Here is a 15,418-nt window from a genome sequence, read left to right on the forward strand (position 1 = left end):
TAAAGAGATTTGTGCAAATGTACAGATTTAAAAAACTGGTTATGACAGAAACATGCAGATTTATGGATTAAAGATGAAACTAATTCCAGTTCACCTGACACAGCTGAAGTGCTCAGAAAGACATATTGGGTGTGGTCAGTTAGAAAAAAAAGGGTAACCATATACCTCTAAGTCTTATAAGGTATATCAGAACTAACAGTCAAATTAATTAGCATAATAAAGGGTTTGCAGTTACGATTTGGCAAATATTTTTTTTTTGTATTATTGTTTTGTTTAGCAGTCATTCATTAATATCTTTGTATTAAAGTGTTGCAGTGCATAAACAATATCATAATATAGACAGAGACAAAGTAATGTTTGCTAGTTTACAGAATGTAAAATTTAAAGTCAATGCTACATTGTATAAGTGACAGCACAGTTAAAAATTCAGATCCTATGTATAAAAACGTACATTATGTAATCAGTTTAAGACTGTATATGTTTTGTAGGGAGATGGCAGTTTGCCAAGCACATCAGGGCAGATTACAGCCACCCCAGCAAGCTGAATTAAAGACAGTGCTATCCATTTGGGTCTATATCAGTCTGTCAAAATGGCTGAATATTGATACCAGATTTTCGAACTGTGAAGTTCGAACACTGATTATCACAAAGCCGTGGAATACCAAATTCTTTCCCAGGGAAAGAATTTGGTGGGACATTTCTGTGGCTTCACGATTATCAGGACTGTGGTGGGAAGTTACGGGTCAGGTTCAGGTAAGTGTGTGATTGTGTGGACATTAGGGTAAGGGCACAGGTGAGGTGGGTGTGCGATAGTGACAGACTTTAGGGTTAGGGCATTGGTCAGGTAAGTGTGTGATAGTGATGGACCTTAGGGTTAGGGTTTGGGTTAAGGTAAATGGATAGGTAGTAGTGTATGTACAGTTTAGTGTAGGGTTAGATGTAAGATTTTAAGTGTATGTGTGTGGATTGATTTTTTTTTGGTGTGCTTGTGTTGTGTGTGTGTTTCTTGGAACAGCAATTTTTTTTTCCTCTGGGAAACAAATCGATGTTCTAAGACTTCAATGTTTGTGCAATTCATGGTTTGAAGTTCGAACATATGGTGTTTGAACTTCAGACGTTTCGGTGAACTGATATAGATCCATCCATTTAATGCATTTACAGGTTTATTATTTATCCAAAAAAATGTAGACAGTAATAATAAATTCTCTCTGCATTCAGTACTACTGGAAAGTTAAATGACTTCAGCTAAAAAATGGCTATGGTGAGATAGTGGGTGGAGGTTTATTCACAGAACAGTATGTTAATATCTAAGGGTCATGAGACAAAATGTAAAAAGTTCAAGAGTTAAATTTAATTTTATATGGGTGCAGAAATGTGCAGTGTTACATTTCCTACTTTGAGTTTCATTTAAAATTAGTTCAGGGATATGATACAGCTATCAAGTTAAATGTAATTGCTGCAGCCAACACCTTAGAAAAAGGTGTCCATTTAATGGTTAGACAGAGACATATTTTTCAAGCATCAGATGTCAATAATATGATTTTTTCTGTATATACTGATATTGCAGCAGTAAAACTGACTTCACTAGTCACAGTAGTTAAAAAAGCTTGGGCATGTAGAAAAAACTAATAAATCTAGACAGGTTATTCAGTGTATCCTTGTCTGGACAGTTTACACCTCCTGCTCCCAGTAAAGTTGATTTATTGTTTTCTGAAGGGAGTGCACATAATGCATGGGTATAGGCAGGAAATATTGTTAGCTTTTCAGATACAAGGCAGCCCACTATGGTTGATGACTGGGCAAATAACTTAAGTGATGCACAAACTTCGAGCCCAAGAAATAATCAGAAGTATGCTGTAGCTTAGGTTAATGATGCCAGTGACATACCAGATTTTCAGAATATGTATAAAGACTATAACAGATCAGCACCAAATCAGTTGGTGTATTTGACTTCATGTCAGCTTGGAAAGGACTGCAGACCATAAATTTCATTACTCATGAAAAATGAATTACAGCACATTGTGTTACTTGATACAGGGGCTTCAGTTTCAGTTACAAACAGACCTCTGCCAGAGGATCCAAGTATAGTTCTCACTATCAGGGTTTGAAGAATCAAAGGTAGCTGCAGTCAGCAGCAAGCTTTTGGAGATTAGATTTTTAAATAAAGCCAATCAGCCTGAAAAGAAAATAGCAAAATTCTGGTTACATCTCCAGTGTGACAGTACCATTTTGTAAATGGACATTATGTCAAAATTAGGTGCGGTGTTAGACAACAATATATTGTAAAAAAATAAAGATGCTATAATATCAGTTTGCCTACAGACTTGCAAGAGTTCATTAGCAGGGAATGTTTATTTCATGCAGAAAAACGTATGTTTATTTCATGCAAAGAAATGTAAATACGGTCAGCACAGTAAGCGATACTGCCAGTTTATAGTTGTTAAAGCTGCATTTCATGCAGAAAAATCTAAATAAGGTCAGGGCAATAAGCAAATCTATCAGATTATAATTGTTAAAAATGCAAATGTTATTTTAAGGGCCTGATACTAAATACAATCAAAAACATTAGCTACCCATCCTTGCACAAGAAATGAAAAAAGAGGTTGTTTGAAAGGTCTAACTGTAAAGAGGACACCAACGTTAAGGCAGGCCTTCCTTTCCCTCATCAGTGACTGGGGCAATGCAGAGCAAAATTTGGCAAGAGCTGTATGTCAGAAATTGACTGTTTATGTATTTCAGTTATTTCTTCAATGTTTGTTTAAAGTTAAAATGTATGAATTAAAGCAAGTATGTATGTTTTCAGACAATGTTCATATGTTTTCAGGTTCATGGTAACAATTGTATAGCAGTACTAGTTTTCAGTCTATCTGTGTTCAGATAGATTCCAGTTTATTTGTGTTCGGGTAACACTGTCAAAATGTTCTCATGTTTTCAGACAGTTGTACAATAGTATTAGTTTTAGTATAGCTATGTTCAAACAATAATGGTTTGGTTCTCAGGATATAACATCTACCAGTTTCAGTTATGCTTTTACTCATGTTTAGTTAACACTGGCAAAAAATATTCTTTTAGTTTAGTTAGTTTCCACAATACACACAGCTATTTTTAAATGTTCAGTATATGCTAATGTAAATTTTAGTCACGTTTCAGAATATGACATTCATACTCAGTTATGTGTTCAGTATAGTACATTTCAGTCAAATCTGAAAATACTTCACATTGTTCAGTCATTAGTTAAGGGTAAAGTAACAGAATTAAGTTTTACAGGCTTATTAAAATTAGTTATTTAAATAATAGGTAGTAATAGTTATTCAATATACTCAAGGTATAACATGGAAGACTTAATTTGTTACAAATTGCAGTACACTTTACATGATTATTGTGCATTACAAAAAAATGTGAAGGTATAGCCCCAAATACAGAAAGCATAAGTTTAGTAAAGTATTAAGATAAGTCATCTAAATCTTCTTCTTCTTCTTTCGGCTTTTTCCCGGTTAGGGGTCGCCACAGCGGATCACCTTGTCCGCACATTGAATGGCAGTGGAGTTTTACGGTGTCGAGTTGCCAGCCCGGCGCCCAACCTTCTACAGAAGGCACACCCACACGCACACCTAGGGCCAATTTAGAGTGTCCAATCCACCTGCAGCATGTCTTTGGGATGTGGGAGGAAACCGGAGCACCCGGAGGAAACCCACGCAACCACATGGAGGACATGCAGACTCCGCACAGAAGGCACCCCAGCCGAGGATCGAACCGGAGAACCTCTAGCTGTGAGGCAGCAATGCTAACCACTGCACCACCGTGGCCGCCCAAGATAAGTCATCTAAATAATAGGTAGTAATAGTTATTCAATCCACTCAAGGCATAACAGGGCAGGCTTAATTTGTTAATTAGTTTACAGATTAAACTGCACATTTATAGATTACAGTGTACTTTATATAATTATTGTACATTAGTCAGAAATTAAGGACATTAACAGATAATGGAAAGGTATAGACTTAAAATCAGAAAGTATAGGTTTTAGTAAACTATTATACCTCATAAATACTCATAAATGTTAAAAGAGGTAAGTAGCACTATAGACCATTTAGATAAAAAATTATAGACACAAGTTAACACAGAATATGGTAATTATGCTTCAAGACCACTTATAAAGTTATCTTTTTAGTGCAGATTTTAATTAGTCTTCAGAAAATAGCCATCATGCTTGATACATAAATGTGGCAGAAAAAAATCTGCCATGGAGGGAGTTCCTCTATATCCAATGCAGTGGAAGGAACTTAAGGTAAAAGGTATAACAGAGGTGAGCCAAGTGGGCTCAACGGTTGAGGCAAAACTGGCAAAAATCCAAGACATGCAGGAAAATTCTAATAAAAGGGCACAATGCAAATTTACCAGTCCAGTTCCGGGAGTAAGGTTATATGTATACAAACAGAACAAGGGGCACTTTTGCTGTACATACCAAAAATTGTTGGCTAAGCAGCTGCTAAAGTACAACCATCAGCTACTAGGTTATGTAGGTTTTCAGAAAATTTGGACTGTCATAAATTCTAAGTTTGAAATCCTCGGCTGAAAAAACTATGTAAAGAAATTCAGGAGTGTATAATATGTCTGCAGACTAACTCTACATTAAGAAAACTCAGTTGCAGAGAGTGCCAGTTTCAGAGAATGCATGGTACAATATACAGATAGATTTTGCAGGACCTATTCCTCCAGCAAAAGGGGGTTAAATAATGTACAGGTTTTAAATATATCACTCATACAGCAAAACTTAGATTTAAAGGTTCTAAAGACTATAAATCTAGGTAATATAAAAATAAAATCATAAAGTTAATTGACTTCAATCCAAACAGGCCATGAATGCTCAAGTGACACCTAGTGGTCAAATTTATAACTCCAGGTTTACCAAATAACATTTTTTTTTTTATTATTTTCAAATTATGAGTCAGGTAGCATACAGCTGTATACAGTGGTTAGCAACATACATGTAAGGTAACTACAGAAGTAGGTCCCAGTAGACTTTCATCAGGGACCTCAGGGGCAACTGTTAGATTAGGGACTTCCATTTTAAAGTAATTATTAAACATTATGCTAAAGGGTATAATAAATTGTGTTTCATTTAAGCATAAAAGACAGTTAAGTAGAAAGAAAAGATGAGCATAAATTGTGCAGACAGAATGTTCTTTTCTCAAAGGAAAGATAGAATCTTCTTAGCTAAAGAAATGTTCTTTAATGGAATGTTGCACATACAAGATAATGTCTGAGACTAAGGTTAGAAAAAGTAAATAATGAAAATTACTGGACTGAAGCAATATAATACATTGTGTTCAGGTTAGCAGTTCAGTTAAGGTTTGTAAGTTCATTCGACCTGTTACCTCAGAAAAGATAACAAACACTCACGCCTGAGTACAAAAGACAGGTCATATAAAGACTATGTTAGTTTACATTGTGCAGGACAATTAGAATATGACGTGCAATAAGTTTAAATACTAATTGTTTATCAGTACTGTTAATTAAGACAGTATTCAGATGTTGTGAACATTTCATAAGTCCTTATTGATTGAACATCAGTGTTTGGAGAATTAATTCTGTAAAGTGCACAAGACTTGGCCATAAAGGAGAGACTGGCAGCTGTTCAGCATGAGTTTGCATAATTAAGAGATAAAGACTTTCATTTCACAGCCTCATTGCATACAGTGTTTTCAACTAATTATGGTACAATACAGTATTATCAATTTTTACAGTCCTTGATGATTGTAATGAGTATATGACCTTAACCCAACTTATTGTTGGAGTCTTTTCTTAGTTGGTTGTTTTGCTAATAAGCTTTCTGCCGTTCTGCAAATGTTATTGTGTTTACTTTCATGAAAAAGACATTTAAGAACCAAAAGTGTAAAAACAATATTGTATGTACATTGTGTTTTTGATGGTAGTATTTCAGAATTGACATGATAATAATATCTCAATTTGTCAAATATTACTAACGGAAAATTTTCTGACATCCTTCTTTGTTTCCTATTTGTTTTGAGTATTGTTTGAATAGAATGAAGTTGACATGAAATCTACTATTTTGAGTCCATTTGTTTCAAAGACAATAATTATATATAACAATATAATTAAATTCATACAGAGGTTTAAGATTATTGTTTAGTGTCATGGAAGAGATTTTTAAATGTCGCAGGTATTTTGTTGAAATGCAGGTATGTTATCAATATGTAAGTTGTTAATGCACATCCTGAGTGCTTGGATGTATAATGAAATGTTATGATGTCATAGAGTGAACATGCAAATTGCCATATACAATGCAGTTTTGTACCTGTTATAGTAGGTGTTGTTTCCATAGTTGTTTCTTTAGTGGATGAAATAGTAGTTTCTGCTGATGTTCTACCTAAAAATAAAAATGTGGAACTCTGATGATTTATTCAGTTATCATGTTTGTGCATCAAATTATCAAAGTAAAAATAAAAACTCATAAAGTTATCATATGTGAGACATTCAGAACAATTTACATGTTGACAAGGAATTAGTATTTATATGTTGAGCCTTACTCATTCTCAACTAAGCTAGAGAAGAGCTAAAATTATTCAAAGTTATCCCATTTAAAAGTAAAATATTAGCAATAAAAAACAGAAGAAGCCAAAGCCTGAAAAATGTTTGTAGGAATTTTTGAGGCTTATGCACTAGATAACTGACAAGCCTAACAAAATGAACCTTTTTCATAAGAGTACTCATTGGTTATATTACTCGCTTAGCATCATACAGTGGGGAAGTAGATACTAAAAATTTAAATCCTGGGCAAAAGGCAGCAGTTCAGTAAGAGCTTATATCCTTATTCCTCTGTAATAACTACAACGGTATTTAAAGATAATTGTGGAATGTTTGACTAACTTTCAGTTTTAACTTCAATTAACTTGAAGTAGTTATGGGAATATTTGATGTCCATCTTTTTTCAAAAATCTGAGACAGTATTTCTTTTTGTAATTAAAGCATATGATTAATCTTTAAAAATTATTACTTGCAATTATTACAAAAACATAGAGATTTCATGAGCCCTTTTAGAACTTAGTGACACATACTAAAATATTATGTTGTAAATGCGCATACCTGTTGAAGGAACAGTTGTTTCAACAGTTTTCTCAGGAGTAGTGGCCAAAGTAGTTTTTATAGAAGTTGCGGCTAGGAAAACAATGAAAGACTTATTAGACACCACTTTCAAACCTTTACCTTACACTCATGTAAGTGTATTGTATAAGACAATTAATTTAAAAGAAACTTTTAGGGTCATTTGTCTACACAAGTCATTGTGAACCTTATATAGTTCCATTTCATATCCTTCCTTGGCATTGTAAAAGCAGATTATTATAGTTAGTCAGCAATCAGTTCATAGTTAAAAAATGAGCAATTCACGGAGTTTGAATATTTTTCGTTGCTAATAAGTATATTATAAAGAGCATTCTGTGTGAATGTGCTAGTACTGTTTTACTTAGGAATACCATAATTAAAGGGGTTAGTGTTTTCCTTTCAGTATCCTTTGCTTCAACAATTTTGATACCTGAATAAGAATGAATCTTGATTTGCAACCACAAGTGTCAAATGTTTACATTCGTAATTAAGATTTTCATCTCTAAAGCATCAGATTCATTAATATGTGGACAGTATAAGCATTGTAGAGATTAATGAAGTTTGTCTGAATACTTATCAGACTGGACCCTGCTGCTTTGTCACATATTTCTGTTGCAAATTGTCTTTAGAAATTTCATTTGTCCTTGATTAAGGAAATATGGGTATGACCCTCATCAAAGTAATTATTTTAATCTCAGCTCATGCCTGTAAAATATCCTTAAGCTTTTTACTCTTTCTTTTCCAATGTTAAAAAGAATTACGGAAAAATTCCTGGAAGAGACAACCTTGGCTCAGTGGAACTTGAGCTGTACCTGAAACTTCCCAGAATGTTAAATAAGACTTCAAACATCAAAATTCGGATTTTACAAATTGTAGGGAATAAATGTTGCCTTTACTAAATCATTGTTTGTTTTTTAACTCTTGTCTACTTTCCATAGGTGATAGTTCAGAGAGAATGTATTTATTTTGTATACCCCTATGAAAATTTGTTTAAGTCATAGGTTCCAGGAGGGATTTCTTCTTATGCAAATGTTGCTGTCTCCGAAAAATAATAGTTTAATTGTACTATCATACTTTTTGCAGTTTTAGAAGAGATTTGAAAACATTTTAACTCACTATATATGGCAAAGAAATTAGTGTGAGAATCCTCTAGAAACATGTGAATATTTGGTATGGCTACTGCAGTTTGTAATCCTGCATGCAATTTCTTTCAGGCTACATTTAGCTTACCAGTAGACAATATGACTTTAGTTTGTTACTTTTTTCTTAGTTTTGTGGTGTTCTGGCAATGTGATTATATCCTTTTTCATGAGAAGGACATTATAGAGCAGATGTTGTAAATATGATTTTGTATGTGCATTGTATGTTTATGATTGTATTTTTGTATTGGAATGACAATGGTGATTCCTATCGTCCAACATTACTAAAAATACTTGTGACATATTGTGTTCCCAATTGGTTTTGAATATTGCTTGCATATTTGTGACATATGTTCCCACGCGGGTTTGAATATTGCTTGCACAGATTGAAAGTAACATGAAAGTTAATGTTTTGAGTCCAGTTATTTGAAACACAATAATTAATTAATGGAATTTAACTAAATTCTGTCAGATTTTTGAGATTACTTTTCACTGACATGGACCAAATTGTTAAACATCAGTGGTGTGTTGCTGGAAATGGTGCATGTTATCAGTATATCTGTAAGTTGTTAATGCAGATCCTAAGCATCTGGATTTAAAATGGCATGTTTTTATGTCATGGAATGAAGATGTAAGTTGATATAAATGAAACTCTGATAATCTCTTCATTTATAGTGTTTCTGCATCAAATGATGAAGTTTTAACTCTGATGCTCAGAAATATTTACAGATTTCACAGGGTATTAGCAATTTAATGTTAAACCTTGCTCAATGTGAAGTAAGCCATGGAAGAGGTAAAAGTGTACATAGTTTTTTCTATTTTTAGTGTAAACAATTCATGCTATAAAATAGTACAGTCCATAATCTAAAACAGTGTTTGTAGCAGTTGTCCAGATATATCCAGTAGACATTTGAGAAAACCTTACAAAAATTCACCTCTTATTTTGAATTTGTCCTTGATGACTGTAATGAGTGTATGACCTTAACCCAACTTATTGTTGGAGTGGTTTCTTGGTTGCTTTGCTACCATTCTTTTTGCTGTTCTGCGAATAGGACTGTGTTTACTTTCATGAAAAGGACATTTATGCAGCAAACGTGTAAAAACAATTCTGCGTGTACATTGTGTTTTTGATGGAAGTATTTTAGAATTGGCATGACAATAGTATCTCATGTTCTCAAACATCACTAATGGAAGCATTTCTGACAATCATCTTTGTTTCCTATTGGTTTTGAACATTGTTTGGAAAGATTGAAGTGAAAATGATATCTACTGTTTTGAGTCGATTTGTTTCAAAGGCAATAATATATATAAAAGTGTAACTAAATTAATTCATAGGTTTAAGATTATTGTTTAGTGCCATGGAAGAGATTGTTAAATGTCACAGGTATTTTGTTAAAATGCAGCTATGTTATCAATATGTTAATTGTTAATGCACATCTTGAGTGCTTGGGTGTATAATGGAATATTGTGATGTCATTGAGTGAAGATAGAAATTGCCATATATGACAATAAAATGCAGTTTTGTACCTGTTGTAGTAGGTGTTGTTTCCAAAGTTGTTTCTTGAGTGGTTGCAATAGTAGTTTCTGCTGATGTTATATCTGAAAATAAAAATGTAGAACTGTGATGATCGATTCAATTATCTTGTTTCTGTATCAAATTATCAAAGTAAGAAAAACTCATAAAGTTATCATATGTGAGAAGTTCGGAACAATTTACCTGTTTGACAAGGAATTGATATTTTGATGTTAAGCCTTACTCATTCTCAAATAAGCTAGAGAAGAGCTAAAGGTATTCACAGTTATAAATGTTGCCTTTACTAAATCATTATTTGCTTTTCAACTTTTGTCTACTTTCCGTAGGTGATAGTTTAGAGAGAATGTATTTATTTTGTATACACCGATGAAAATTTCTTTAAGTCATAGGTTCCAGGAAGGATTTCTTCTTTTGCAAATGTTGCTGTCTCAGAAAGATAATAGTTTAATTGTGCTATCATAATTTTTGTAGTTTTAGAAAAACAGATTTGAAAACATTTTATCTCACTATATATAACAAAGAAATTAGTGTGGAAAGGCTCTAGAAACATGTGAATATTTGGTATGGCTACTGCAGTTTGTAATCTTGAATGCAGTCTTTCTCAGTTACATTTTGCTTACCAGTAGACAATATGAGTTTAATTTGTTACATTTTTCTGAATTTTGTGGCATTCTGGCAAAGTGATTATATCCTTTTTCATGAGAAGGGCATTATAGAACAGATGTAAATATGATTTTATATGTGCATTGTATGTTTATGATAGTATTTTTTTGTTGGAATGACAATGGTGTTTCATATTGTCCAACATTACTAAAAATATTTGTGACATATTGTGTTCCCAATTGGTTTTAAATATTGCTTGCATTTTTGTGACATATTATATTCCCACATGGGTTTGAATACTGCTTGCACAGATTGAAAGTAACATGAAAGTTAATGTTTTGAGTCTAGTTATTTGAAACACAATAATTAATTAATGGAATTTAATGAACTTCTGTCAGATTTTTGAGATTATTTTTCAGTGACTTTGACCAAATTGTTAAAAATCAGTAATGTGTTGCTGGAAATGGTGCATGTTATCAGTATATCTGTAAGTTGTTAATGCAGATCCTAAGTGTCTGGATTTAAAATGGCATTTTTTTATGTCATGGAATGAAGATGTAAGTTGATATAAATAAAAAAATGTGAAGTCTTGTACCTGTAGTAGTAGATGTTCTTTCAATAGTTGTTTCTTCAGTGGAGGCAACAGTAGTTTCTGCTGATGTTGTTTCTAAAAATGAAAATGTGAAACTGTGATAATCTCTTCATTTATTGTGTTTCTGCATCAAATGATCTAGTTATGAAAACTCATAAAGTTTTTATTTGTGAGATGCTCTGAAATATTTACAGATTTGACAGGGTATTAGGAATTTGATGTTAAACCTTACTCAATGTGAAGTAAGCCATGGAAGAGGTAAAATTGTACATAGTTTTCTATTTTTAGTGTAAACAATTGGTGCTATAAAGTAGTAGAGTCCATAATCTAAAACAGTGTTTATAGCAGTTGTCCAGATATATCCAGATGACATTTGAGTAAACCTTACAAAATGTCACCTCTTATTTTGAATTGGTATCATTCAATATTTTAGATTAGGGAAATAGATGTTATGAAATGAAATGCTGGGCAAAATGAATTACTTCACTAAAAGATCATAACCTGAATATTCCACAATAACTAGCAGGTTATTTAAAGAGTGATGGGAAGTGTTTGACTTCATTCTTCTGATAAATTAAGTTGAATTGGTTGTACACAGAAATTATACCCATGTCCTTCAAAATGAAAGGCAGGATATGCTTTTATAATTCAAGCAACTGATTAATCTTTAAAAGGTATTAGCTGCAAATAGCACAAAACATACATTTCTTGAGATCTTTTAGATCTCTGTGATGTATAACAAAAATATGCATTGTTAATTCACATACCTGTTGAAATAACAGTTGTTTCAACAGTTGTGTCAGGAGTAGAGGCCAGTGTGGTTCCTACAGAAGTTTCAGCTAGGAAAAGAAAACATAGGAGCTATTAGAGATCACTTAAATTCTTTATTTTGTACTGATATAAAAGTATTCAGTAGGATAAATAATTGAAAAGAAAGATTAAGGGACATCTGTTAATGAAAGTCATTAAGAACATTATGTAGCTCAAGTCATCTTTCTTTTCTGCATTATAACTGTAGTTCCTGCCTAATGAGTCCATAACTGAAATATAAAAAAGAGCTGTGGATAACATGTCTCATTGCTAAAAAGTATAGTATAAAGGGTATTTTGTGCAGATGCAGCACTACTAGGGCTTTGCTTAGGGATACCCTGATTATAGGAGTTTGTGTTTCCCCTTCATTATTCTCTGCTTTGAGTAATAATGAGAACTGAATAGGACAAAATTTTGATTGGCCCTCACACATGTTAAATTTCCACATGCAGATTTTGGAGTTTCATCTCTAAGACAGCTGATGCATTATTTTGTAGTTATTATAATTATTGAAGGGTGTCAAATGTTTTTTTCATCTACTGTCATCCAGGATTGAACCCTTTTATCTCCATATGTCTAATGCAGGAAGTCTTCTGCAGTTTCATTTGTCCTTGATGACTGTAATGAGTGTATGAACTTAACCCAACTTATTGTTGGAGTGGTTTCTTGGTTGCTTTGCTACCATGCTTTTTGCTGTTCTACGAATAGGACTGTGTTTACTTTCATGAAAAGGACATTTATGCAGCAAACGTGTAAAAACAATTCTGCGTGTACATTGTGTTTTTGATGGCAGTATTTTAGAATTGGCATAACAATAGTATCTCATGTTCTCAAACATCACTAATGGAAACATTTCTGACAATCATCTTTGTTTCCTATTTGTTTTGAACATTGTTTGGACAGATTGAAGTTTACATGATATCTAATGTTTTGAGTCGATTTGTTTCAAAGACAATACTTATATATAAAATTGTAACTAAAGTAATTCATAGGTGTAAGCTTATTGTTTAGTGCTATGGAAGAGATTGTTAAATGTCACAGGTATTTTGTTGAAATGCAGGTATGTTATCAATATGTTAGTTGTTAATGCACATCTTGAGTGGTTGCCTGTATAATGGAATATTGTGATGTCATAGAGGGAAGATACAAATTGCCATATATGACAATAGAATGCAGTTTTGTACCTGTTGTAGTAGGTGTTGTTTCCAAAGTTGTTTCTTGAGTGGTTGCAATAGTAGTTTCTGCTGATGTTATATCTAAAAATAAAAATGTGCAACTGTGATGATCGATTCAATTATCGTGTTTCTGTATCCAATTATCAAAGTAAGAAAAACTCATAAAGTTATCATATGTGAGAAGTTCGGAACAATTTACCTGTTTGACAAGGAATTGATATTTTGATGTTAAACCTTACTCATTCTCAAATAAGCTAGAGAAGAGCTATAGGTATTCACAGTTATCCCATTTAAAAGTAAAATACTAGTGGTAAAAAATAGAAGAAACCTAAACCTGGAAAATGTTTGTAGGAATTTTTGAGGCATACCTAGTAGACAATTGTCAAGCCTAACAAAATTAACCTTTTTCGTAAGAATACTCTTTGGTTATATCACTTGCTTAGCATCATACTGTCAGGAAATACATACTGAAATATTAAATCCTGGGAAAACTGAAGCAGTTCATTAAGAGCTTATAGCCTTATTTCTCTGTAATAACTACAACAGTATTTAATGAGAATTGTGGAATGTTTGACTAACTTTCAGTTTTGATGTCAACTAACTTGAAGTAGTTATGTGAATATATGATGTCCATTTTTTCCAAATATCAGAGAGTATTTCTTTTCAAAATTACAGCATATGATTATACTTTAAAAATTATTACTTGCAATGATTACAAAAACAGAGATTTCATGAGCCATTTTAGAACTTCGTGACACATATTAAAATGTTCTGTTGTAAATGCACATACCTGTTGAAGGAACAGTTGTTTTAATGGTTGTCACAGGAGTAGTGTCCAATGTAGTTTCTACAGAGGTTGCAGCTAGGAAAACAACAATGAAGGAGGTATTAGACACCACTTTCATACCTTTACCTTGCACTCATGTAAGTGCATTCTATAAGACAAATAATTTAAAAGAAACTTTTAGGGTCATCCGTCTACACAAGTCATTGTGAAGCTTATGTAGTTTCAGTCCATCTCCTTCCTTGGCATTGTAAGGGCAGATTGTTAGAGTTAGTCAGTAATCACTTCATAGGTAAAAAATGAGCAATTCACAGAGTTTGAATATTTTTCATTGCTGATAAGTATATTATAAACAGCAACAAAACAAAAAAAGTGCAGACCAAGGGATAAATTCTCCGTTGCTAAGACTATATAAATAACTGAAATAATGTAACAAGGAAGCAACGGATGAACCAGGCAGAAGCCAAGCAGAGAAATGCAGCTGCTGTAGCAATGAGGCACAATTAGGCACAATCCCTGATTCTTCCAATAAACAAAATACTCCAAAAGGAAAATGCAGACATCAAGGCAGGAAAAACACAGTCACAAAGTCCTCCAGAAGTAAAAAACAATCCAGGATATTTATTGTAAGAAAAGGTAAGCGCTTTCGCAGGTAAGCTTCATCAGACCAAATACAAAAAACTAAAATGCACTCCATTTAAACACATAGTAATAAAGCATCATCCAGTCATAAAAGTACATCAATAAAAATGCACACGAATTAAAGTGAATCAATTAAAGCTGAAAGACAACATTTCCTGCAAATACTGCACAAGCAAAGAATGCAAAAAATATAATTGAAAATAAAAACATTCTATTAAGCCCTTATTAAAGAAAAGAAGACTCCAGAAGTAAATAGGAAGTGATAGTGGTTATTTATTTATTTATTTTTTACTGTTGCACATGAGAACATTAACAGTGCAGTGTATATATTTATATTTATATATACATATATATATATATATATATATATATATATATATATATATATATATATATATTTATACTTATTATACATATATGTTTTTATTTCCATTTACATTTTTTGAATTCTTTGCTTGTGCAGTATTTGCAGGAAATGTTGTCTTTCAGATTTAACTGTTTCACTTTAATTGATGTGCATTTTGATTGATGTACTTTTATGATTGGGTGATGCTTTATTACTATGTGTTTAAATGGAGTGCATTTTAACTTTTTGAATTTGGTCTGATGAAGCTTAACTGCAAACGCGCTTACCTTTTGTTACAATAAATATCCTGGATTTTTTTTTACTACTGGAGGACTTTGTGACTGTGATTTTCCTGCCTTGATGTCTGCATTTTTCTTTTGGAGTATTTTGTTTACTGGAACAATCAGTGATTGTGCCTGATTGTGCCTCATTGCTACAGCAGCTGCATTTCTCTGCTTGGCTTCTCCCTGGTTCATCCGTTGCTTACTTGTTATATTATCAACAGCATTGTGTGTGCATGCAGTGATAGTACATTTTTACTTAGCAATACCATGATTAAAGGGGTTAGTATTTTCCTTTTAATATCCTTTGTTTCAAGCAATTTTGATACCTGGATAAGAATGAATCTTGATTTATGATCACAAGTGTTGAATTTTTACATTCATATTTAA

General features: G+C 32.7%; 1 protein-coding gene across 1 annotated transcript in view; it reads right to left on the reverse strand.

Moving 5' to 3' along the window:
• The window catches only part of LOC122801346 (mucin-5AC-like), a 150,970-nt gene that overhangs the window by 78,126 nt on the left and 57,426 nt on the right, over positions 1–15,418 (reverse strand). Inside the window, exons 37-43 of the mRNA XM_044070885.1 lie at positions 13,766–13,837; positions 12,985–13,056; positions 11,758–11,829; positions 10,994–11,065; positions 9,789–9,860; positions 7,105–7,176; positions 6,317–6,388 (exon numbers count right to left, since the gene is read on the reverse strand). Coding sequence (XP_043926820.1) covers positions 6,317–6,388; positions 7,105–7,176; positions 9,789–9,860; positions 10,994–11,065; positions 11,758–11,829; positions 12,985–13,056; positions 13,766–13,837 — 504 coding nt within the window. The remainder of the gene's footprint in view (positions 1–6,316; positions 6,389–7,104; positions 7,177–9,788; positions 9,861–10,993; positions 11,066–11,757; positions 11,830–12,984; positions 13,057–13,765; positions 13,838–15,418) is intronic.

The sequence above is a fragment of the Protopterus annectens genome, chromosome 4.part1, assembly GCF_019279795.1.
Source record: "Protopterus annectens isolate FY-2018-M chromosome 4.part1, PAN1.0, whole genome shotgun sequence".
Lineage (NCBI taxonomy): Eukaryota > Metazoa > Chordata > Ceratodontiformes > Protopteridae > Protopterus > Protopterus annectens.